This window comes from Ixodes scapularis, unplaced genomic scaffold (assembly GCF_016920785.2).
Source record: "Ixodes scapularis isolate PalLabHiFi unplaced genomic scaffold, ASM1692078v2 PGA_scaffold4__175_contigs__length_147842914, whole genome shotgun sequence".
NCBI classification, from domain to species: Eukaryota; Metazoa; Arthropoda; class Arachnida; order Ixodida; family Ixodidae; genus Ixodes; species Ixodes scapularis.
In genome coordinates this window covers 131,020,945-131,046,182 of record NW_024609879.1, presented here as the reverse complement: position 1 = coordinate 131,046,182, position 25,238 = coordinate 131,020,945, and the positions used below count along the sequence as shown (strand labels likewise).

The 25,238-nt window shown below is 48.6% G+C and overlaps 1 protein-coding gene and 1 pseudogene across 1 annotated transcript; both read right to left on the bottom strand.

The window, feature by feature from the left end:
- Window positions 1-4,813: 4,813 nt before the first annotated feature.
- LOC120845248 lies at window positions 4,814-6,142 on the bottom strand. Its single transcript, XM_040217070.1, has one exon. It carries the CDS (start codon window positions 6,140-6,142, stop codon window positions 4,814-4,816), a length of 1,329 nt encoding a protein of 442 aa, XP_040073004.1.
- Window positions 6,143-8,163: 2,021 nt separating this feature from the next.
- Window positions 8,164-24,284, bottom strand: LOC120836069 (annotated as a pseudogene).
- Window positions 24,285-25,238: the final 954 nt, after the last annotated feature.

The following is a 25,238-nucleotide window of genomic DNA, read 5'->3' as shown; positions in this document are numbered from 1 at the left end:
TCTACAGACAGTTCTTGGATGACTAACGTGACAGAAGTGTCTTCAAAGAAGGAACGCTGCTCAGGCAGTCTTGTCTATATGATATACTGTAAACGACGGAATCTTCGCGGGCTCAAATCTTAGCGAATCGGGCCAAAGTTGAAAAATTAAAATTATTCGCGGAATCTAATATTCGCGAATCCAGACTGACACCAGACCCCCCCCCCCCCCCCCCCCCCCCCCTTCCGGCCCGGTTGTCTTTCCATCTTTCTAGGATTCTGCGGCTTCAGTCAATCAGTCAAAATCTAGGAAAGGGAAGACGGCGATAGGTTGTGTGACCAATGGTCCGGAAGTCACTGCCGTTACCCGCAGCTCCGAGACGCCGACAAAGGCTGGGTTAGTGTTCACATCTGTTTTCTTCGATGTGAACCTTCCTTGAGTTCACTTTTCGAGGTCACACACTCTGCATGAAAGGACAACCGCCAAGGGCAATGGGGTCAAACCAGTGTGTGTAAATAAGTTAAGGGTTCAAACTGACTGGGTCACACACCCCTTAACCTTTCTTGGGTTCACTTTTCGAGGACACACACTCTGCATGGAAGGCCAGCGACAAAGGGCGATGGGGTCCAACGATTGTACATAAACCGACTCAAAGTAGGTTTTATGGGCCAATAAAACTTGGCTGCGTACCGTGGTCGTCGACGCCAGCACGCTCTGTGTCAGTGCGGTACGTTTTCTTGTGCCCGTCAATCTGCTGTCCCGCGATGTCCTTATTACGTTACTTCAAGCCAGTGGTCGAGAATGCAGAAGATCATCATATGCCGGGACTGCCTGACCCACAGGTATGCAAGACCACACGTGATAAGCGTTCTTTTATCTTTTTTTTTTATTAGTGGTGAGAGGGAAGAGAGAAATCCCGGTACATGTTGGCCACACCTTCTGTGGGGGGCGAGTCAGTTCCGGGGTAGGGACGGGTTAGGGATAAGGGATCAAAAGAAGGAAGTAAAAAAGAGAAAGGAGAGGAAGGAGAGATAGGGAGTGGAGGTAGTTTGGACTACCTATGAGAATGGACAGTTCACTGGCTCGGGGCGTATGGCACCATGCTTTGGAGCCGGTCTATTAGATCTGCATCTTCTAAGAACGTTATGAGTAAGGCGAATGTTCTAGTGGCATCTCTTACTGAGCCTGGGGGAGAAAGAATGTCTTCAGTTGTCCCGTGGGCAACCCCTGCGAGCTGTAGTCCATCGAGGAAAGATTTCCTCGCGTCCGCTAGATTTGGACAGACCCAGATGAGGTGCTCTAGGTCCTCGGGAATGTCACAGCTTGAGCAGTTTGGGCTGATTGTGGGGTCCAGACGATGAATGGCCTTTGCTGTAAAGGCACAACCAGTACGAAGCCTATGCAGAATGGAGGCGCTGGCTCGTGAAAGCTTTGGTGGCACACGTGCGGGTGGTCTTCCTCCAGAGACTCGCGGGTCAGGATGTTGTCGCTTTATTTCTTTGTGTATAAGTTGTCTGGCCTCGTGAATTTTCGATACATAGAGTGTTGGCACATTAAGGTGGTGCGCTTCTGCTGCAAGACGATCGGCTGTCTCGTTGCCTGTGATGCCAACATGTGAGCGCAGCCATTGAAATACTAATTGCCAGCCTTTTGTTTCCAAGTTTCTTGCTGTGTGGGCAACGTACCGTGCATATTGGGGGGCATCGTCTAGGTTGCTGAGAAGCACCAGTGCTGCTCTGGAGTCTGTTAGAAGGACGGCCTTTTCGCCGTTGGAGATATCGTCAAGTGCTTCAAGGCCAAGCCAAAGAGCTGCTAGTTCAGCGGTTGTGGAGGAGGTATGAAAACTGAGTTTTCTTGATCTGGTCACATTGAGTTCTGGGATGAAGATTGCTGCAGTAGATGATTCACAGCTGTGAAGCACCGAGCCGTCGGTGTAGACATGTACCCATTCTACAAAAGATTCTCTATTAGCTCTTCAGCGAGGCCTCGGGCGACAACTTGTGCCGTGAGTTGTTTGTTTTTGAGCATGGGAATGGACTCATTGATTTTCAGCGGTTGGGCGTATGGCGGTGGGGCTAGGTAGATCATAGCAGGAGCGTCTATAAGCCCTTCAAACTCTGTTGCGAGGTATCCTAGACGGGAGAGGGGACGGCTGCGCAATCGGTTCAGGAGAGAACCCGTTGACTGGCAGGTCGTTTGCCGTGCAATGTGGCGAAGCGTCAGTTCTTTACCGTGGTTTTGAACAAGGTTCACCCTTCCTTCTACCAGCGTCGGAATGTTGGGTGCGTACCTGGGTAGGCCTAGACATAATTGAACAGCAATTCGTTGGAGTGTTTCAATGGCTAATGACTGCGCGTTGCTGATGTGAACTAATGGCAATGCATACATCAGTCTGGAAAGAATCAGGCCCCTATACAGTTGCATCATCATTGCTTGAGGTGTTCCCCATCTGCTGCCTATGATCATACGGATGGCATTGAGGTGTCGGCGACATTTGATGAGTGTTGACTTGACTGCAGGGCGCCAGGAGATGCGGTCATCTAGTAGGAAGCCTAGGTAGGAGTACGTTCGAACCCGCGTTACTTCTGTCCCGCTGATTTCGTAGATTCTATTAATTGAATCTCGGGCCGTTAGATGGTATTGAAGGACAGCTGTTTTAGATGTGGAGAGAGTAAGTCCCAGCTTTGATATTTCGTCAACAAGTATGGTTAGAGCATCCTGTAGCGCTTGCTGCATCTTGCTGTACACCTTTGTGGGGGCAGAAGCCCAGAGGGCCACGTCATCAGCGTAAATTGCAATGTTTATTACTGGTGTATCGATGTTCATCAGCTGTATGGCCTCTGGCAAAGCGGCCATGGCAACGTTGAACAAAAACGGGCTTATTACGCTACCCTGGGGAACGCCTTGAGCTACTGCACGGTTCGAACTGCAGGCTCGTCCTAGGCGTACGCACATTGTGCGACCAGTCAGGAATGCACGTATAAATGCAAGTGCTCGGCCTTGCACACCAAGTTTGATAAGCTGGGTAATTATGGTACTGTGGGGAATTGAATCAAAGGCCTTTTTGATGTCTAGGAATATGGCTGTGAAAGCTTGCTTTGTGGCCTTGGATTCCTCCATGTCTGATACAAGGCCGCTGATCGCGTCCATCGTGCAGCGTAGTTTTCGGAAGCCAGACAGTTGATTAGGAAGGACACCAGATGACTCAAGCTGCCAGTCTAGACGCCGCAAGACCATTCGTTCCATAATCTTCCCCAGACAGCTGGTGAGGGAGATAGGCCTGTAGGAAGAAGTGTCACCGATCGGTTTTCCTGGCTTATGAATTGGAACCACCACGGACTGTAGCCATTAAGGAGGAAGGACAGACGAGCGCCAAATGTCATTGATGTTGTCTAGGAGGCCAGGGAGGGTTGCGGCAGAGAGGTTTCGAAGAGCTTGAAACGTGATACCGTCCAAACCTGGTGCACTGCGTTTTCCAGAAGAACGCCGAAGAGCATGGTGTAGTTCGCCCATTGTGAAGTCCGAGTCTGCGATAGTTAGCGTTGTTGGTACAGGGCCGGCGGTGCTAATTACAGCAAAGCCTGATGGCGGAGCAGGTATGGAGGTAAATTCATCTGCTAGTTGTTCTACAGCTTGTGCCACGGTTATGTTGTGGATTAGTGCTAGTCCAAGAGCAGGTGAGCAGGGAGTGGCATGTCCGGCGAGAACACGAGCCATATGCCACGCTCGTCTTCCACCTCCCGGAGAGTGAAGAGACTCACATCGCTGTCGCCACTGTCTACGTTGTAAGCGGTGGGTGTGTTTGCGAAATGCAGCGTCGAGTTTACGGTAACGCTGGATGTCTTCTTGCCTAGATGTAATAAAAGAGCGGCGCTGCGCCTTGCGGCGCATTGCTCGCAATTTGAGGTAGGTTAGATCAGGGTTAGGCCGATATATTGGTATTGTCACGCTTCGGGTAGCTCTGGAGAGGGCCTGAGAGATGGCAGTCTTGTGGTCTACATTGCCATGAGATATTATCTCCTCGAAGTATATCCGGTATGCGTCCCAGTTAGTCACTAAGCAATTTTTGTGGGTGATCGGACCCTGTGCCGGGGAAGTGATAATTATGGGGAGGTGATCGCTACCCCAGCTGTCTGGTTCGGGCGACCAAAGTGCTTTTATAGAAGGAGTTGCGAAACTCAGATCCAGAACACTGCGTTCAACGCCGGGCCTTACAAAAGTTGCTGTGCCGTCGTTGAGACATTGGAGACCAATGGCTGTTGCCAGATCCTCGAGCAATCTACCTCGACTAGAAGTTTGCTTATCTCCCCATGTCTCGTTATGCGAGTTTAAGTCACCGAGGAGTAATGTGGCTGGTGAGCATCGTGAGAGTATTGTGCGTAAGACAGATGGGTGCCAGTGAGAATTAGGTCGAACGTAAATAGACACAATGGTGACGTCTGAGTTGCCTTTTCTAATGTTCACAGCCACGTATTCAGCACTGTCGTCACAAAGATCCGAGAGATCCACCTGCACCTGAGTCAATCTTCGATGTACAAACAGGGATGCCTTCGGAGCGTCAGTTGATGACTGAGTTGTCCGAGGGGTGCTGTTATATATGACATAGGGAGCAAGTCGAATCGCTCCTTGTTTTATGTTAGTTTCTTGTAGGGCTAATACCTCAACTGTGTGGAATTGTAAATATTGTCTTAGGTCTTCTATTCGTTTTCGAAGCCCATTAACATTCCACTGAATAACTGAAGGAATTATACTATTTTTTTCCAGTAGGAGTATGTATTTTTGTTTGGTGGTGGCATAGCTCAGCTGTCTGAATGGCTTGCAAGAAGGTAGCTGGCTAGTTGTCCCAGGCGGCGACTAGCGGGGTGATAATGTCAATGATTGTAATCACAGCCTGTGCTACAGGGGACTTGACCGAAGTCAGGAAAGAGCGTAGCAACGAAGCAATTGTACAAAATGCGTTTCCTAGGCTTTGAGGCTTGGGCGTGTCGTTTGATCGTGAGTTTTTCTTAGCTGGGCGATCACGAGCCCATTTGGGGGGACTTTGCTGGTATTTTGAAGCTGCTCCATCAGCGGTTGTTTCCGTGCCCCTTGAAGATCCGGACTGTTGTGGTGATGTAACCGCAGAGCTCGTCGTGGCTCGGGACGTCGGGGCATCCAACGTAGGATAGTTGTTGTCACTCATCGGCGGGACAGGAGGCTGTAAGTTTTCTTTCCAGCCATGTCTGTGTTTGGGCAGGGCGTGGTGTTGTACAACGTCGGTTTCTGGATTGCTCATGATAGCTGATTTCGCTGTTGAGTAATCTACGTTGTTGGAACTTTTGTAGTTCGATATTTGTTTTTCCGCTTTGTATGTTGGACAGTTTCGTGATGTTGCATCATGGCTTTTCTTGCAGTTGATGCATTTAGGTTTTTGTGTTTCGCACTTGCTGGTGTCGTGATCAGCTCCACAACGGCTGCATTTTTTGGCTTTTGTGCAAGTGCTTGCGATATGTCCAAAGCGATTACATTTCAGGCATTGTCGCGGTTTCTCGAGGTATGGGAGTACTTGGTATCTGGTGTGCCCCACATAGACATGGTCAGGCGGTGTTCCTGTGGTAAAGATAAGTTTTACCACCTCTGATTTGCCAAGTCTTCTCGCTTGGGTTCCTGGGGATTTCACTCTTATGGATGCCCACAGGTCATCATCTGCGATCTCTACTGATACTCCCCGGATGACTCCGACAGACGAGGATGCGGGAGTAGGTTCGTAAGTGTGAACCTGGAGTGGACCAATATTTTTCAGCTGGAGTATGGCTTTTGTTGATTCCAGATTTCGGGTGTCAAGAGCAAGGAGGTTCAAACGATAGTTTGGTCGAATCTGGATGATGCCGTCTGGTGCCAGACTGTCAAGCTTTTCTTGCAGAACCAAAGGGTTCAATTTCGTGATGAGTTTTGTAGGGTCCATCGGTTTAACGATGACAGTGAGGTTGTGAGAAACTTGAGTGATTATTGTTGCCTCACTTGAATTAGACCCGTGGCGCCTTTTCTTGGTAGCTTTGACGTTCCACGGCGCTTCGTTGTCCGAGTCTTCCATAGAGCTGTCAGAGGGTTCATCAGGGATGTTCGATGTCTCGGCAGATTCGTTTGCGTTGCCGGCGGGCTGCGATGTTTTCGGTTGGCTCATGTTTAGTGATCCGAGAGGGTGGAGTCCGCGGCTTCTGCCTCAGGTGCCTCGGAAGGCGACTCCTCGTTGAAGCACAGAGTTTTCATCCGTGTTTGAAGCAGGTAACTGAAAATAATTATATAAATTTTCCGGAGCGAACAAATCGAGCGTTGCCTCTATCACGTCGTCGTCTTCTCCAGCGTTCTTTTACGTCGGCCAATCAAAGTGTTATTGCCGCTTCTACAGCCGTGGTGTCCCGAAAGCGGAAACGAGGGCCCTACTCTGCTTACAATAACGAACTTAGATGTAAGATTGGAAAATATGCTGCGGAAAATGGGACAATTGCTGCAGTGAGGAAGTTTTCCGATGGAAGAGAAAAGCTTCTCAACAAGAGCACCGTCAGGGGGATGAAGACCTCCTATATCCAAGCCTGCAGGTCCTGTCATTCAAAAGAGCTGGCTACCTTGCCTGGTAAACTTCGAGGTGTCAAGCCTGTGCTTGGAAACTTGGATGATGACGTACGGGCGTACATTGTGGAGCTCAGAGAAGGGGGCGGGGTTGTAAACTCCAGGATTTGCATCGCTGCTGCACTGGGCATTGTGCGAGGGACCAAGCCCACACTCTTGCCAGAGTTTGGTGGGACTCTCGTTCTCGACAGACCCTGCAGGCAAAATCTTTCCTGAACAGGATTGGATTCGTCAAGCGTAAGGCCACGAAGACTGCGCGAAATTTTCCAAACGATTTCGAGGGTGCCAAGAAGAAGTTCCTGCGGACTATCGACGAGAAGAGAAACCACTTCAGTATTCCCGACGACTTGGTGCTCAACTGGGACCAAACAGGTGTCAAGCTGGTTCCGGCCAGCAAGTGGACGACGGAGGCCCGAGGTTCCAAGCAAGTTGGGGTGGTTGGCTTGGACGAAAAAAGGGAAGTCATCGTTTTGATGACCACGACGCTTTCTGGCAAACTCTTGCCTCCTCAAGTGTTATATGCAGGCAAAACAGATAGGTGCCATGCCAAGGTCATGTTTCCAAATGACTGGGACGTGTGGCACAGTGACAACCATTGGAGTAACGAAGCCACAATGCTGCGATTTGTCGACACTGTTCTCCTTCCGTACGTGGAGACATGCAGGAGTCGTGTGGGCGGTGCCAGTCAACGTGCACTTTGCATTTTTGACATCTTCGTTGCACATCGTACGAAGAGTCTTCTGCAGAAACTAGCTGCAAACAACATTGAGTACGTCTTCGTCCCGGCAAGCTGCACGGGACTCCTGCAACCGAACGACCTAAACATTAAAAATGTGTTCAAAACTGCCATGATGAACCGCTTTACCCAGTGGTATGCCGGATGTGTACAAGAGGTGGTGGAGAAAGTACAAAGTGCAGCTGACGTTAAGATCGACTTGCGAGCAAGTGTTATGAATCCCGTTCACGCAGCATGGCTGATTGAAGTGTATGCGGATCTCGAGAACAGCAGAGACACGATCCGAATCGGCTATACTCTGTCAGGAATTGTCTGAAGGTACTAAATAAACTTATTGAGGTGAGCTGAATTCCGACTTATGGACGTTATTTACTTTAGGACGTTCCGACGTTATTTACTTTAGGATACTTTCCATATCATATTCACATATCGAGTATAATGACATCGTTATGCTTTTTGGACGCGTGTTTCCCCGGTGTCTCAATGCCGCTTTCAAGGTGATGAAATTTTTCCCGAATTGTTCGCGAATCGGAGGCGGTTCGCGGAATTCGCGAAAATTAGGTCCACGCGAAAATTCCGTCGTTTAGAGTGTTAGCAGCGTGTAGCTGCCGCCAGGTGCTACACATCAGCGAAGTAGTAAGCAAGGTCAGGAGAATGCTGAAGTCTGTCACTCGGGTCTTCGAGGACACAAATACTGACGCCCTCGTACGCTTTTTTATTCTTTTTTTTTTTTACTGCAGTTTTTTTCTTTCAGCTTGAAGACTGCTTTTTAATATGAGGCCTTCCCCAGGCCAACCTCACCGCGGCATTGGAGAAGGTGCAGCGCCGTGCAGCGTGTTCTATCTTATGCAAAGGTCCCACCTCACCAAGAACCACATGCCCTGGCCTTTCGACAAGAGGTGGTCTCCCTCCGGCTGCTTGCCAGTGTTTCTCGCCCTTATCATTGTCCCGGCCATCTTTTTAAAAGGGAAGATGGGGCGGTTCTGCATTTGAGAAAAAACACTTGAATTGCGTTCATTTGGCCGTTAGAATAACAGATATCACAATTATATTTCAATGAGACTCACCGGAGAGCCATAACAGCAATCTCAAAATAGGGCTGAATCCCCGCCTCCTTAGCCTTGGGCAGCCAAAAGATCCGTCGATGACGTCACGGACAGCGACTGTCTTTCGCGTTTTCTCGCGTTTAACAATTCTTGCGCAGCAAATGGTTTGGGTATTCGGGTTCATAAGGTAAAAAACCACTAGAATTCACTTCTAAGTCATTTTTTTCAAGAAGCTCCGTAGCTTCCCTTTAACTGAGAAACACCGGTAGGCTAATGCATTCCAGCCCGTTTGTCAGGGCTGAACGCCACCGGCAGTCATTCTTAATCTGAACTGTCCGTGCTCTGGCGCTCGCAGCCACACGAACCGACGTCTCCTCGGAAGTGACACAGAACTGTGAAAGAGTTCTGGAGCGACGCGTTTCATTCACAGATGTTAAACTGTACCCACGCCTCCGTCTATCTTCTTTATTCTTTCTTCCTGGCATATATGTATCTATTAGACGAGTGCAAGTGATCACACACCTTCAGGGCCTGCAACCTTACGTTACAGAGGGAAGTAACGAATTCAATTAAACACATACAAATTTGACTTTGGCTCATGGTATATGAGAAACCTAATGGTGAGTGGTAAGCGTTGGTTACAGGAAAAACCATAACGTTCAGTTGCGAACAATAGTTCACTTATGTCAAAATCTCGGCTGTCCAAAAAAATAAACAGCCGCAAAATTGCGTTTGGGAAAGGGCGGGGGGGGGGGGGGGCGCTTACTACGTGGGTGCTGTCGTTCTTGCAATCGGTCTTTCGTTTACTACGCCTTGACTGGTCCCTCTGGTACACGTGCACGTACGCTCACGTCACGTGAGCATTCACCATCACGCATCCAGCCCATTGAACAAGAGGCCCCGGAATGCCCCATGAGACGATAACTGCGCGCCGATTATGTCGGACTATTTAACGTCCGTATCTACACGACGCATCAGGAATCGGGGCAAACAAAAACCGCCGCTGCCACCACATTCATTCATTTATTACAAACTGCAGGGAAGGACTAAGAATAAAAGAGCGAGTCTTCTACAAGATATACAATGCAAGTTACTCACGGATAGTTAGAAAAAAATGAACGCTCAAAAGTAGCAAAAGCCTGTTGCACAAATCCACACAGTGACTACGTCCCCACCATATGGCGCCGCAGAATTAAACAAACCTCACCAAACAAAAAAACAAAACGGGAAAAAAACGCTACATTTTACTCTTCACTGTGTAAGAGAAGACCGCACCCAACTCTATAGCTACAGCCAATGAGACACAAGAGAACTTCCCAGTGACCACGCGCCACGCATACTCTAGCGCGCAACAGGAAGATCACGTGGGACGGTTCGGGCCCCTGATTGGCTGGCGGTAACGCTCCGCCGTCCACTTTACAAGATGAACGGAGTATCGAAGATTGCCGCGGTCCACAGCTATTGAAAGACACACCCGAAAAGCGCACGGTGGGAGACAAGCACCAGCGCCATCTGTGGGTACAAACGGAGAAACAATTGATTTAAATGGAGAATCGTGAGCATCTATCGAACGGAAATGGGGGGGGGGGGGGGGGGGGGGGAACCGCGAAGCTAAAAAGAAAATAGAAGAACAGACAAAACGAGAAGTAGATCCGAAGAGGAACATAAAGGAGGAACCATCTTTCATGTTCGAGCGAAGGAGATGCGGTAAAGAGGGGGGTGGACGTATATTTCATACCGTCTCTCCAGTCAGTTAAGAGGGGCTCTTAGATTTGTAAAGAGCACCCCAATCGATATAATTGATCCGGCTTTACAGAGCGTGGGCTTTGAAGAATGAGGTCAAGTGCGCTTCATACATGACCCTCCGTTGCACAGACGATCTTGAGGATTCCGGTTCGTTTGGAAATTGGAGCGGGCGGGGAACACCCGCGAAAGCGAATCGAACGGATTTATTGAACGCTATTGGGCGACGTCGAGAGTTTTTTTTTTTTTTTTAGCTACGTTGATCCGGGCGGTAGAAAAAAGCTCACCGGAGAAAGGTTCACCGGAAAAAGGCTCACTGCAAGACCATCGAATACGAATAAAAGCTTAAAATCTTTTGATAGGTGCGTAGAAAAGCTCACTTATAAACGATGAATCTTTTCTTCTTCTGGTATATGTCACACGCGTCAGGAATTGAGCGGCAACAATGCGATAAACATTTTCTATAAGGATCATTAAAAATTATATAAAGAGGAAATATAACCTGCGTAGTATGCTGCAGCTTGCGTAGTACCCGGCCTGTATATATTGAATTAACATTCACGCAGTAGCCGACAAGCTGTACAAAATCTTCACACTTTCGCGATTTGTTGATGAAGGTATGCTTTCGATTCTAAGTGCTTCCAATCGGGTCAATAAATAATAATGATTATACTTCCTCCATCACCGCCAAGCGAGAATTAAATATGGTGCGACACTCGTATGAAAACGGTCGCCATGAAAGAGAACGAGAGCTGCAGCAGATCGCCCTGTTCCTATGGGAACCGTGCATGAGAAGGGGCGCATGTACTTTTGGTCGCTTTACTGCTCTAAAGATGATAACGACCACCTTGCATGCGAATTGAATTCAAGGTGAGCTTTTCTCCGGTTCGTTCGAAAGACTGATGAACTTCTCTCCGGATCCGCACAAAAGTGAGTGATCTTTTTTCTCCGGGATTCCGCAGATTTTCGCCCTTCGGACCAACCTCGTTAAAGGAATGCTGAACCGAAATCTGGATTCCAGAAAGCACGGCGGCAAAAGCGTGCAACGGGATGCTACAAACATCAGAACATCAGTCATACGACGATATATCGAACAAATGACCGTATTTTCAAAAAAAAAAAAAAGGAGGCGCATTTATAGATATGTTTGCGTCTTATTTCTCCGAGAAGGAGAGGGAAGGGCCTTGCGTCTTCTCCGCCTCGTCGCCTTGACAAGGCGAAACGAAGAGAGGAGGAAACGAGATATCTTGACGTCACGCGCCTCGTCGGCCTCGTTCAATCTCAACCTTTTTTCTTCCGGAAATACGGCCGTCGATTCGAGATATCGCCTTACAGGTAGTGTTGTAGGGACTGTAGCGTCCCGCCTACATCTCCTGCATTGTTTTCTGAAATCCAAATTTCGGTTCACCATCCCTTTAAAGCCAACTGCAAACTTGAAGACGTACGCGGCGATACCTAATTAGAGTTATCGGCGAAGTGCGCGCAGGATGGAACGTCTCTGAAACATCCCGTGTACCAGAAGTATTCCAATTAACTTTAGACATTTGCGCAGCACAAAAGGACACCAAAGTTATGGCGGATAAAAATTAAGTCACATAGCTAACTGACGGTAATTAGCCACACTCATGCATTCATATGATAAAATCACTAGCAGCTCAAAAAACACAAAGCTTGGTACGTGCTCACGCCTCTTACATCGTGATTGGTTCGTTGGCATTAATTCTGAGCGGCAAATACCGCAATCCCACGGGCTGTGGAGCAATCAGAAGATGGCAAGGGCTCGACACGATTATAATACGAATGATTTTTTTTTCACTTACCATTGGCCACCTGAGAGTAAAATGCATGTGGGCATTACAATAACAAAATTAATAGAACACAAGCTAACACCATAGTCTACGTACTTATGGAAAAAAAAAAAGAAGCGCATAAAAAGACTGGGGCGCAAGGTTTTCCCGTCTGATGTTTCGCGAATTGTAGGTCGATCGCGACATTTGCGAACAGCCGCCACTCTTCGGATATCTTCCGTAACGGAAACATGTCCACCTTCGAGAAACTTGCGCGCGTCCAAAAACGAAAAAGAGGAAAAAAAAGATAAACTTTAGCGAACTAGCGTTTTGAGAAGCCATTTTCTAAGGTCTGAGCCAAGACTTCGGGTGACCCTTCCGCCATTGGGAAGAAGTCACCATTTTTTGTTCAGGTAAGTATACAATATGAGTACCAACTGCTAGCTGACATTCACTTGACGACACTCGCTAGGTTCCCTGGCATCGGCCCCCACGGTCGCCATCTTCGAAATCTCTTTCTATCCCACGTATAGGTGTCAGGTGTCGTCTGGCCGGACCTTTCAGCGTGGTTTAGCAGCATTTTACAAGTTTAAAGCGTCTTTTTGGCCGAAACGAGGGGTTATTATTATACTTTGGTGCTTTTAAAGCGCCGTAGGAATATTTTGGGTGCGTGTTTTAGTTCGTTTTTGTCGCTCTCGGACTTGTCCGCCGCGGCCGCGTTGCTCCCTCGGCTCCATGCTGCGTTCCGTGTCGCGCGCCGTGCCCACGGCGGTAGCTCTTTTGCAAGAACTGTGATTTTTCTACTTTGGTGCTTTTGTAACACGGCTTGATTACTAATTGTTTTGCTAGTTTCTTTATTGTTCTTCTCTACCGGATTTTCTGCACTACGGCCGTGTAACCGCGTTGCTCCATTGCCTCGGTGTCGTATACGTCGTGCCTTCGGTGTTCGTTCCTGTGCAGAAACATACCGTGCGTGTCAACGAGTGTGCAGCTAATGAAATATGCGGCGCATTTTTCATTAGCCCAAGCGATTTAAAAACCGCATGTAAGCGATTTGGCCGCGACGAGACAAGCGACGGCGACCCGCTTCGCTATCGCTCGATCACTCGCGCGACGAGGCAAGCCGCATGAAAGCGACGGGAGCAAACGACCAAGGCGATAAGCGCTAAGTTTTTTAGAAATCCAAAAACCAAGCTGCGCGACAAGCGACAGTGAAGGGTGAACCGTATGTAAGCGATTTAGCGAGCGAGTGAGACAGCGGCGGGAGTCAGCGACGAGCGACGGAGATTTCTCACGGTCGCTCGTCGCGTCGCTCGGTTTCTGGATTTCTAGAAAACGTCGCTCATCGCCTTGGTCGCTTGCTCCCGTCGCTTTCGTGCGGTTTGCCTCGTTGCGCGAGTGACCGAGCGACAGCGAAGCGGATCGTCGTCGCTTGTCTCGTCTCGCCGCTCCTTAAATTGCTTACATGTGGTTCAGCCTTTACACACGGTACTCAGCGGCAACAAGGAGATTAAAACGGCCCGCCCCGAGATAAACTTTTTTCTCTCTTCTGTTCAACGAAACTTCTTCAACGATATCAAATTAGCACACACTACCAACGGACGACCGCATACCCAAGCCAGACAAACCACGACCTCGAAGATGGCGGATCGACGGTGAACTCCCTGGCAAAATCGAACCTGCAGGCTCAGTGAATACCACCTATTAAGAGAGCATTCCACTGAGAGTTTCGTGGAAGTATCGCTACACTCCTTTTAATAGGCCGTGAAACGATATTCGCTTGGAATGTTTTTCACTTCTACACGAGCTGGCACAGGTATACTCGCACGCAACGACACTGACCAAGAAATTCAGGAACAAAAACGATTGTTTACTTTCTTTCTCCCCTTCGCAAAACTTGGTGACGTATAAGTGTCTTTCGTGTGTATGTTTGTACAGCCTGAAGTTAGTCTGCCTCAACTGGTGACTTGTCTCCCAGCTGTAGATGTGCAAATCAGCCTGTATAGTACAACCGCTAGACTGGGGGTCACATCCGCCATGCGTATTTGAATGCCGCTCATAGATTGAACCCGAGCATTGCATGAGCACTCGATTGATATCAATAGCTCGACCAACATTCGCGTAGTGGCCCGTGGCCAATTGTCACAATGGTGGCGCCGAACCGTAACAATGTCTGAAACTCGGCGCGTGTCCTGTGCTTTGCCAGCCCCAGCGCGTGGATATATGTTCACCATTGGCGGAATAAAATAGGCTCCAGATCACGTGGTCGCTTGTTCGGGCAGCGAGTTGGGAAGGTGAACGCAGCTAGTTTTTCTTTCATTTTTGTAGCGTGAGCTAGACTGGCCGAGGTTAGCAGTTTTGCGGGACTCGCATAATGAGCCGTGCTCCATGCTGATCATGAGCGAGGAGCAGTGACGTCACACGGCGCACACCTGGCGCGCCAAAGCCGCCGCCGCCGCGCGCTTCGCCGCCGCCGCGCCCGCCTCGCCGGTCTGCGCATTCCAGAGGAGTGACGTCATAGCCGCGGCAGACGCACTAGCGTCGCCGCGTGCCCAGCTGTGCACCTCTGTGGCGCAGTAGCCAAGTCTGACGCTGCACCGGACCCGCTTGATAGCGCCTGTCTTTTTGTGCACATAAGCTCACGCTACGTATATCCTGGCATAGCCGAGCTAAGCCACTGCAATTTTTTCCCCGACTTTTATTGCGTGTGGTGGAAAACGAACGGTTTAATATTAACGTCAGGGAATCGTACTAAGCGGTAGTTGCATGAAGTACAAAAATCGTCGCGTCGTTCCTTTTATACCTGAAAAACTGAACAAGTTTGAACTATGGCCTTCCGACTTATTACACTCACCTTCATCAATCGACTCCGGGGCTGCTAGGCGAGACTATATCAGGTGATTTTCTTTACATATAAATCTGTTTTATTTTAGCTCATATGATGGACGACACAAATGATGCTATACCGTGTTGGGTGTCTGTATACCGTGCACGTTACTACTTAAAATAATTCGATTGAAAACAAGAAAAGACAAAACCTCTCTTGGTCGATTCATTGCTCCGTCCAGGGTCGAAAACAAAAAAAAAAAGAAAGAAGAGCGTAGACGGCTCAGAACTCTATGCCAACAACCTCGACCCATATAACAAGTCGGTAGGAGGTGTTTGTTCAACGCCGTGTGTGTAACCGTGTTTTTCAATCTGGCTAATCTGGCCATCCGAGACCCCCGGTGAACTTTACACGTTCGTGCCGAGTCACTTAGCCGAGCGGGAGGTCATCCCGCGTGGGCGGCGCTCGCCCTTCGCGCCGCAAGGGAAAAGCCAACTGGCCGAGACCCGCCGAACCGGAATTCGGCACGTTACAAGTGTTACGTACGCTGTTACAGCAAACGACTGGCGGTTGTCGATGGCACTCGTCCCCGATTGCAATGAAAAAGTATAAATTAACCGGATAAAAGGCCGTACTGTCAACCCAGCATCAATAATTCTTTATTATCGTCGGAAACGCTCCAGGGCCAGTTGGCTGCTGCTGCTGATAATATTAATATTAATAAAAATTATAATAATAATAATGTTCGGTCAATAAACCACTCAATCACTTTATTTGAGTGTCTAGGAACAACCTCTAGAGACTTAGTGCTGGCACACTTGTGAGGAGAAAAAAAATGATTAAAACGGAAACACCAGGGCAGTGGTGGAACGCAGTCCACCCAATTGACACTAGAACAGTCACACATTTGAAGACAGTTCGAGCGGTAGAAACAAGCAGAAGAACAACGTAGATTAGAAGTTACACCAAAGCTTGCATATTCTAAACAAAGACAAGTACATAATAGCGTATCGACACACAAGTACTTGTCAACCCTTTTTAAGCATCAACTGCTTGCAAACAACCACGAACCAAAAATGTCGAGTGCACATCAAAGTCCGCTGATCTAAGAATAGGGCTTAATCGATTAAAATTCCGAGAGGTATAAACGATGAGTGATGAGACACATTTAACTTTAAGGCTCACTTGTAACAAGAGGCTGGGAGAGTTAATAAAACCGTGAAGAACTTTAAATAAAAACAACAAATCCGCCTTAGCCCGACATTGATGCAGGCTCAGCAAGTTCACAAGGTCGGAATCAGTTTCTTAGTTAAAGCGATGTACAGAACTCCTAACGTAGCGATGTTTAATAATGGAAATAAACTTATTCTGAACTCTGTCGAGTGCCAAGGAGTTAGTTTTAGAAATGTTGTTCCACACAACTGAGGCGTACTCAAGTTCCGATCTCACTAACGAGAGGCACAGTGTCACAAAAGTAAAAGGATTTTTTTAATTCCTATTTTATGCGACATGTGGCGCCCAACGTGCGGAGAGACGAGTTTACAACCCTTGTAATGTGATCATCAAACGTCAAGCTTGAATCAACCGTAACCCCCAGGTCCTTTATCTCAGACGCACGCGGTAACAACTGACTGCAGATGCTACGAGCGAAAATGATATTCGATGTCTTCCATGAAAATGTCATAACTTTGGTTTTCGATCGGTTAAGGAAAAAAACCATTACCCGAGCATCAATTGTAAACGCAACATGTGTTCTCTTGAAGCCTAATGCAATCATCAATGCTGACTATTTGTTTGAAGAGTTTTATGTCATCTGCATACTGCAGAAATGACGACTTGGACAAAACGGAGGAAACGTCGTTTACGAAAATAGAAAACAGGAGGGGACCTAAAACAGCTTCCTGAGGGACGCAAGAAGCAGCCCTGTAAAATGAAGAGGCGATATTGTTAACCCGGGGGAATGCGAATCTGTTTGTCAGATAGTAGCTTTTAATGCAGTCGAGAAGTGAGCTACACACTGCGGAAAGCTTTGTTAAGAGAATAGTGTGGTTAACAACGTAGAAAACCTTGCTCAAGTCAAAGTAGATAACGTCCAGCTGACCTTTACTACAAACGACCTGAGAAGCGGCGGACATAAAAGCCACAAGATTTGCAGCTGCAGTGACCTGCCAGAAAGCCGTGTTGGTTAAGGATGGCTATGTTACGAAACTTATAAGAATTGGTGTATGACAATTTCAAAGAGCTTGGAAAACGAAGGGAGAACAGAGATAGGTCCATAGTTAAGAACATCAGTCCTATTTCCTGTCTTCAACATCGGAACTACAACGGCTATTTTCCACGTTTCTGGAAATATCCCTGACCTCAAAGGAGTTATTAGATACAGCGCACAAAATGGGCGTGAATATTTTATGATACAATTTAACAATTGCTGAATGTATTCTGTCATTTCCCGCAGATAATGTGGCTCTCATTTGTTTAATACATAACCCAACATATTCTCCATACAACATTAATGTTCTTTAATTAGCAGGTCGCCGAACCCAGTCAAGTGAAGCAACGTAGGCGACGCGCCTTCGGAGCCGTTTTTATAAACTGAACTAGAGTGAGCTGCAAACAACTCAGGTACACTCCCTGCATCGCCTCCGTGAAAATCTGGAGCTATCTCTAGTAAAGTGGTTAGTTGGGCGAGTTGGTAATGATTGAACATGGTTAAAATTGCGCACAAATAGAAAGGTACAGAGAAGAGGGAAGAGAGAAGAGACAAGCGCAAACTCACAACTCGATGTATTGATGGAAGAAAAAAGAACAGCCCTCGGTATCTCCTACCTCCTATCTCCTACCTCACGTTCTTCCCAGGGCGAGAACTAACGTACAGTGCACTCCACTGTTGAAATATAACGCGGAAGAGGTGGCCGGAGAGACTGCATGCGTCATCTACCGGCTCACTCTCGCAGCTTATGCCGCTGTTGTTTTCTGGAGGTACACTCCCAGCTGCGAAACAAATCACCAGTTTGCCAATTCGTCAACGCTACCCATCACCAGCAAATGTAGACGGGCTCAACAAGAACGGAGTTGTCAAGGAGGGATTGCTCATATCATGAGCCGGAATGGCGACCGTATACGGGGAGCTTGGCGCTACTTTCCCACGATCCAGTGACTTCAGGTGGCAGAAGAAATGAGAGGGGTTAACGCGAATACTTTGTTAACTCATCAGCGATGTCGTGCGAGAGCATGCCGCAGAGCATTCGAGATCGATTGGCCGCTGTCCACAGCGATGAGCGGAGATTGTTGAATCAAGGCTGCCGGAGCGGCGTCTATCGCCGTTTCAATCAGACAGGAACGCGTTGAACGCGTCGCGTTGAAGCGAGCAAGCCAACGAACGTTACTATATAGAACCCCTCAGTTGGAAAACTGCCATAGAGACTGCGTCTTTTGTACAAACCCGTCGCCATGTGTCCCTTTCTTTCCAACTGTGACACATCGTTTTGCTTACTTCTACTTGTCATTTTTGTTTTTCCGTCCTTTCCGCGCGTGTTTGGTCGCAGAACAGGAGGATCGGGTTATTTTTCTGAACAAGCTGCCTAGGCCTGCAGATTGATCGAACTAATAATAGCAGCAAAAAAATATGCTTACAGTATTTACTATTGGGTATCGTAATCAACTTATGTGTAGCAGTTGCAAGCGAGCTGCCATGCCGCGCAATTTGTCAGCTACTCATACTGGGCTAAAATAAAGCGCACCCGGCCCGTGAAAATGAGCTTCGGGTCGGGCTGCGTCGGCTGTCGGAAATGGATAGTGGATAAACCAGAGTTCTTTTTCTTGAGATCCCATTGTTTATTTGCATATCAATTAAGTTACATCACAAAGTGCATTACGGGATACGGTGGTTTGTGCTACATGTGCCAAAGACTAGACGTTGACAAGTTAACGCCCCACCTTTGCAATGAGTACCTACAATTATCACGAAGTTTATAAAAAAAAAACGGCGAAATCTTTGCGAGGTGGTTGTACCTCACCACCAAAGGTTGTTCCCCAAACCCGGGGTCACGCTGCTTATACATCATACAAAAGAAAGTCTGCGAACAGATTCAAACTCGAGTCAAATCGAGATCTGAGCTTTGAATGCCGCAAGGCAACGACTTCAGTTAGACACTTGGCACGCAGCATTTGAACCACGGATATATCGTGGTGACTGGTATCTGCAGCTGCCTTTTGTATAATGTATAAGCAGTGTGACACCGCCTTGGAGGTACTTCTAGTAGTAGCAAACACCGCAATACGACCCGCAAAACTTGCGTAATAAATATTAAAAATATTAAAAGAAGGACAACACGGACTTCACTATGTAGTATCAAACCTCGTAAGGCTCAAAAAGCTACGCCAAACAACGTGAAAAAAAAATTGCAGCATGAATATTTTTATTTAGGGAAGTACTATTTTTTTTTCGTATACGAAGCTTTTTTTTTTTTTTGTTTTATATGTGCTACAGATTGCAATCAAATATATCAAAAGGCGCGCTTGTAGTGCTAGCCGCAACCTGTCCAGATGAATATCTCAAATTAAATAATTAAATAAGCATCACAAATTTTCTATCTACGTCCCCAGAGCAGCCGTTCACCGTTCTACCACAATACACAAAAATGTGTAAGTATAAGTTGCAGTAACTCGACGTAACAAGACTTTTTCTTGAACTCTTCAGCCTCGCGCCATGCTGTGGATGACTTAACGTCCCTGGACTCAGTGAAAAAACATCGAGGGACTTTAGGATGACTTAGAGTTCCTGTATATAGCTACCTACGGTAGCAGAGTTGCGCATTCAGCCTCGGCGAGTGGCCGTAGCGGCGGCTTTCCCGCTCGCACTGGATGCTTTGCTCCTCACGTGACTAAATTTGGCGAATAGCGGCGCCGCGCGCGCCGCCGCGCATGGAAAACAGGAGAGGAGGAGAAGGAGGGCGAAAGCAGGGGAGCATACGCCGGGGCGCGAGAAACGTCGGCGGAGCGACCGTAAAGGTGGCTTTCTTGCACGGCGGCGGATGCTTTGCTCCTCACGTGATGGATCTGGGCGAATAGCCGCGTGGCGGCGCGGGGAAAACAAATGCGCAACTCTGCTCCCCCTTCGGGGGAGCATATCGAGGAACTCTAGGATGACTCTCTGGGATGACTTAGAGTTCCTGTATACACTCCGTGCGACGCGACTGGCGCGCCGCCGCGCGGCCGATACCGAAGGTAGGCAGTGATAACCCCAGAGAAAACGAAACCGAAACCACGCCGCGTTCGTTGGTACGCATTCAAGTTGGAGCGGTGCGGTTGCGCTGGGTTCACCGCATGAAGTGCTGCCTTTGCTGCGTCACTAAGTGCTTCAATAGTTATGCGTCGTACCTCGTTTGAACAAAGTTTCACAGTTTTTCAACCCTCGCCGATGTTTTGTGGGACAGCGACAACGATGGATCCGTGCCGTACGACGCCGAAAATTTGGTCTCCCGATCAAGTCTGCCACTGTGTCGGCACGGCTGACATATTCTACGCTACCGTTTTGCGCTCTGCGTTTGTTTTCGTGGCAGTAACGCCTACATCTGTTAGCGCCGATGGGACGAACTGAAATGCCATCCCACACTCGCGGGTATGCAGTGCCAATTTCGTTGGAGGAATGCTCTCCAAAGAAGTTTCGTCTCCATCGTTCGTGTCGATGATATTTCCGGACAAGTATGGCACGCAATTTGTACTTTATGAAGAAAGATTCGAATGGTAAAAAAAAGTGACAAATATGAGTCTAAAGAAAACAACAATGAAACTCGGAATCACTGGAGAATCGATGTTTCAGTATGAAACTTTATGTGGTGTGCTTTCTTTCTTGATCAGCCTCCTTTTGGATGTGGAAACGCTGACACCCCGAGTTCTGTAGACAACAATTTTTTTCTCGGCTTTAGAGCCACCTATCGCAAAGTGCTTCAAACTGGAAGTACCGTCCACTGGTTCCTTCCTACCTGTAAAGTGTGCACCTCTCACGATGAGTGGTATTATCTTGACAGCCTTTGACGGTCAAAACCACTTCCCATTTAGTTACGCCGCCTTAACTAAATTTCCACCTGGTTTTGCTATGCCCACTCTTTTTGGTATAATAAGTGTTGAGTCTAATTACGGTCATGTCAAAGTACTTGTGCGCCGAAAATGAGCACCTCGCACTACACGTTATTACACAACAGCTGACCGCAAAAGTCCTTGTCGGCCAAACCGTGTGTTGGCCGGCAACTTTGTTTTCTCGGCTTTGGAACCACCTTTCGTAAAGTTGTTGCAATCGGAAGTACAGTCCACTAGTCCCTTCCTACCTGTAAAGTCTCCACCTCCCACGACAGTGGTATTCTCTTGACAGCCCTTTCATGGTCAAAACCGGTTTCTATTGAGTTACGCCGCCCAAACCAAATTTCCACGTGGTTTCCCTATGCCACCTCTTTTTGGTATAATAAGTGCCGTGTCATGTCACTGTCAGGTCCAAGCACCTGTGTGCCCAAATCTGCACTTTGTACAGCCCGCTATAACACAACATTTTGGGTCCAATATTTGATATCCCGTACAGCTTTTTTTATTTATTTGTTAGAAGCATAACCTTCACACCTGCTGTTTTAATGAAACTTGGCACACTTCGTGCACAAACTTAGTGAACATCTCACTCGCCTCCAAATAGCATCGTTCCAGCAGTCCTACGTTTACAGCGACGAGCGAAATAAATTTCCCACTCAGAGAAATTATGGTGGCGGCCGTCTTGCTTTTCGGAAACTTGCTCCAACTCCTTTTTCGGCCGCAACTAGAGAAATTACCCCTAATAATTAACGAATCAAATCTCAATATATAAGAAGTGGAGAACAGCTAAATGCCCTTCTGCCCCAGCACTCATGCAACGTCACCCTCAACGTATCGGATCAAAAAGCAAAAGTTTCGTCCGTGCACGCTTCCGCCGCCACAGCTTGGCACGCGAAAAGGCGCCGCAGGCTGCTGAACGCGCCTCACTGTCGAACGCCAGCTCCTCCGCTAGCGGCGCTGCGCGCGTTTTTCAAAGCGCCCCCTATAGTTCCCGCACGGAGCGTTATATCCCTACGGGAGCCAGAGTTGCGCATTTGTTTTCCCCGCGCCGCCACGCCGCTATTCGCCGAGATCCATCACGTGAGGAGCAAAGCATCCGTTGGCATGCAAGAAAGCCACCTTTACGGTCGCTCCGCCGACGTTTCTCTTCCCCCGGCCGTATGTTTCTCTGCTTTCCGCCTCCTTTTCCTCCTCTCCTGTTTTCCATGCGCGGCGGCACGCGCCGCGCCGCTATTCGCCAAATTTAGTCACGTGAGGAGCAAAGCATCCACCTCGTGCGGGAAAGCCGGCGCTACGGCCACGCGCCGAGGCTGAATGCGCAACTCTGCTACCGTAGGTAGCTATACAGGAACTCTAGGATGACTGGGTTGGGAGCGCCTCCCCGCGGAGACACGCCGCCTCCTTCTCTTTTTTCGATTACGCCCTCTTCGCACGAATGGGACGGCCGGAGAAGCGTTCGCGCGCTTCGGGATATCGGAGGCCATGCTCGGTTTTGGACTTTACACACGCGCCAGCTTACAGCCGCCATTACTGACCTTCTTTTATCTTATGGAGATACCGAGCCACTGAAACGGGTGTTGACGAGTTTCCAGAAAGGCGAATGCTGGGTAGAAGGACGCAATAGAATTTAAGATGGCCATAACCTGGCCTGCTATGGTAATGATGAAGTGAAGAAAATTCAATAAGAGGAAACAAAAACTGAAGGTCAGTTATGGCGGCGCCCATGCACAGCTGCTGCAAAGCGTCTATAGTGTGAAGCTGCCGACCCATTGCACTTTGGCTCGGCATCTGGATGCGCTTGGCGCTGGTGTGCTTGGTGCAATACTTGGGTAACTCTGATACCGCTTGCCCGCCGAAACTTCCCGGTGCACTCAACATGGGATACTGTGCTTGTGCGTGCTGTGTGTGTGTTCCGTGCACATGTGTTTGGTGACGACGCCTGGACGACCGTGTGCGCCGCCGGGATTACCGCTGCGCTCACCACTCGACTACAAAAGTATTTCGCGCGCTGCCCTTAGCCGTTACAAGCGAGAGATCGTCGCGATTTCAGACCCAGTCCGCCTGAATCTGAAATCACGACGATCTCACGGTTGTAACGGCTAAGGGCATCGCGCGAAATACTTATGCAGAGTGTAGTGGTAAATGCAGCGGGAATTTTGGGCGAGGCGCACCGGCCGGAGTCTAAAATTGGGGCACCAGTTTCTATCCCGTCTGGAACTGTGCATTTCTAGGCTGGATACAAACTGGTGCCCCAATTTTGGGTCCAGGCGGAACCGGCATTTTTCATTCCGGCCTGTATCCGACACTTTCGTACGGGATGGCCTTAGTTTTGTCTGCTTGCGGGGTTAGTGCCACAAAATCTTCCTTGGGGGTTGGCTTTTCCATAGGGGTCTTAGGTTTATGAATAGCTTTATACCTTTGCTTGCAGTCTCTGCTTCCCGTGTAATGTTGTTCATTACAGATGAGGCAGCGCGGGGTGCACGTTACATGTGACATCACACTAAATTTTGCGAAAATTTTTCCGCTAAATTTAGCGGGGAAATTGATGTCACGTGACCTCAACACCAATTAAATTTCCCCGCTAAATTTAGCGGCAAATTTTTCGCTAAATAGTAGTCGTATTCTGTACGTACCCCTTTGACCCTGGCGGGGTGGCTGTGAATCTCGCCGCAGTTCGGACACATACCAGTATTGGGGGTCGGACAGGCGTCCGATCTATGCCCTAGTTTCTAACAGCTTGTGCATGCTTGTTTGGTTTCCAGATAATCGTGGAAAGGGAAAAGCCCACAGAGAAACTTGATATAGCCGGGAGACTCTTGTGTTCCTAGCGTGATCAAGACGGAGGGGGACCTTCCCATACGTTTCGCATCTATGATGGTCGTATGTGGGTTAGACCTGATGAGGTGCTCCAGCATTTCGGCTTCGTTAACGTCCCCTGTAGGGTCAAGAAATCTCGGGACGACGATGCGGCGAAATCTGCCGGGGGTAGTTCCGTGCCCGTACAGCTCGACTTTCTTGCCGTGGATGGTGAAGTCTTTAATTCCCACATACTTGCATGCTCTTTCCGAGTTGTCCGTAAGTATGAATACCGTATTGCTTCTGCTATTGATCCGGAAGCTATCTTCGAGGTGCGCCGTAGTGACATGCACTCCAGCAGCCTTGATGAGAGAGCCGAGAGCCTGCGACACTCTTCGCGTCAAGGTTTCGCATCCTAATTACAACCGTGTGAGTCTTGTTCTCGTTCCTTACCGCCGCGGTGACCTCCCTCGCTAGCTTAGGGTTCCGTCGCTTGCCGCTGGCGGTTTGCCATTCATTTCGCGTAGTCCAAGAATTTCCTCCTCAGTCATCATTCCCTTGCTCTTGTGTGCAAGATCTTCCAAGTATCTACGGATGTTCTCGTCGTGCATGCGAGCATGCTCGTCGCCTCTCGAATCTCCCATGCCGTTCGGCAACGGCATGGCCGTGTTAGGCCAAGCCATTAGGCCTAGCGCTTCGTCCTCTTCTCGGCTCAAAAAATGGGCCACGGGGGGGAAAATCCAGAAAAGGACGTCTTCCGAGTTAGTGGAGTAGGTAGAGAGGTCAAGGCTTGCAACGCTCACCCAATAACTCCGGTTCTTAGGGCGAAAACTCGGCAACCTTTCTCGCGCCGCACGCTGCCGGTCCGTCACGGACAGCCCTGCGGACGTAATATTTTGCGTCTCACGGACGTAATATTTTGGCTGGGGTCGTACTTTGTGTCATTACAGGATTCCATTTCCCATGTATTTTGTCAATAAAGGCAACGTGGCCGTTATTTTGTTTACATGCCATGCTCGTTACATGGCACGTAAACAGCGTCTCGGTAAGGATCAAGGCCCGGGCCCGGGGAAACACGAGCCCCGATGCCTCCCCCCCCCCCCCCCCCCCCCCTCCCCCGAAGTCTACGCCTATGCCTGTGGGTGCTTTGAAAACAAATGAATGGTGAATGCTGTATCTCTACCGGCATTAGAATAGCTGGAAGCCACGTCACATCACATGATCCATTTTGTCCCACAGTCGGAGAGGGGAAAGCTGCTTTTGTACCAATTTTAAGTGACGGGTTATCTTCTAGAGGGAGGATAGCAAATTCTGGGGAAGTCTGAGACACGCAAAGGAGAATCCCGGTGAGAAGAGTCCTCTTTCTTCTCTTGTCGTCGCGGGAGATCTGACGGGATGACGTCAGGTGCAAGGCAAAATAGCTGTCGCAAGTCCGTCCTCGCTTCGATTATTCAAGTCCGACATTTGGCGAGTATGATAAGTGCATTTTAATAACGAAGAGACTAGAAGACGGGTGGAAATTATATAGGGCATCTAACATAGCTGGGTACAGGCAGGACAGAGGAAAGTAGCGACTGCCTCCCCCTCCTGCATGGCTCCGGCCCAAAGTCTCAACCCTGTCTCCCAGTGGGCCTGGT

Coding starts and splice junctions, on each gene's coding strand:
- LOC120845248 (XM_040217070.1), bottom strand. CDS start 6,142: ATGAGCCAACCGAAAACATCGCAGCCCGCCGGCAACGCAAACGAATCT.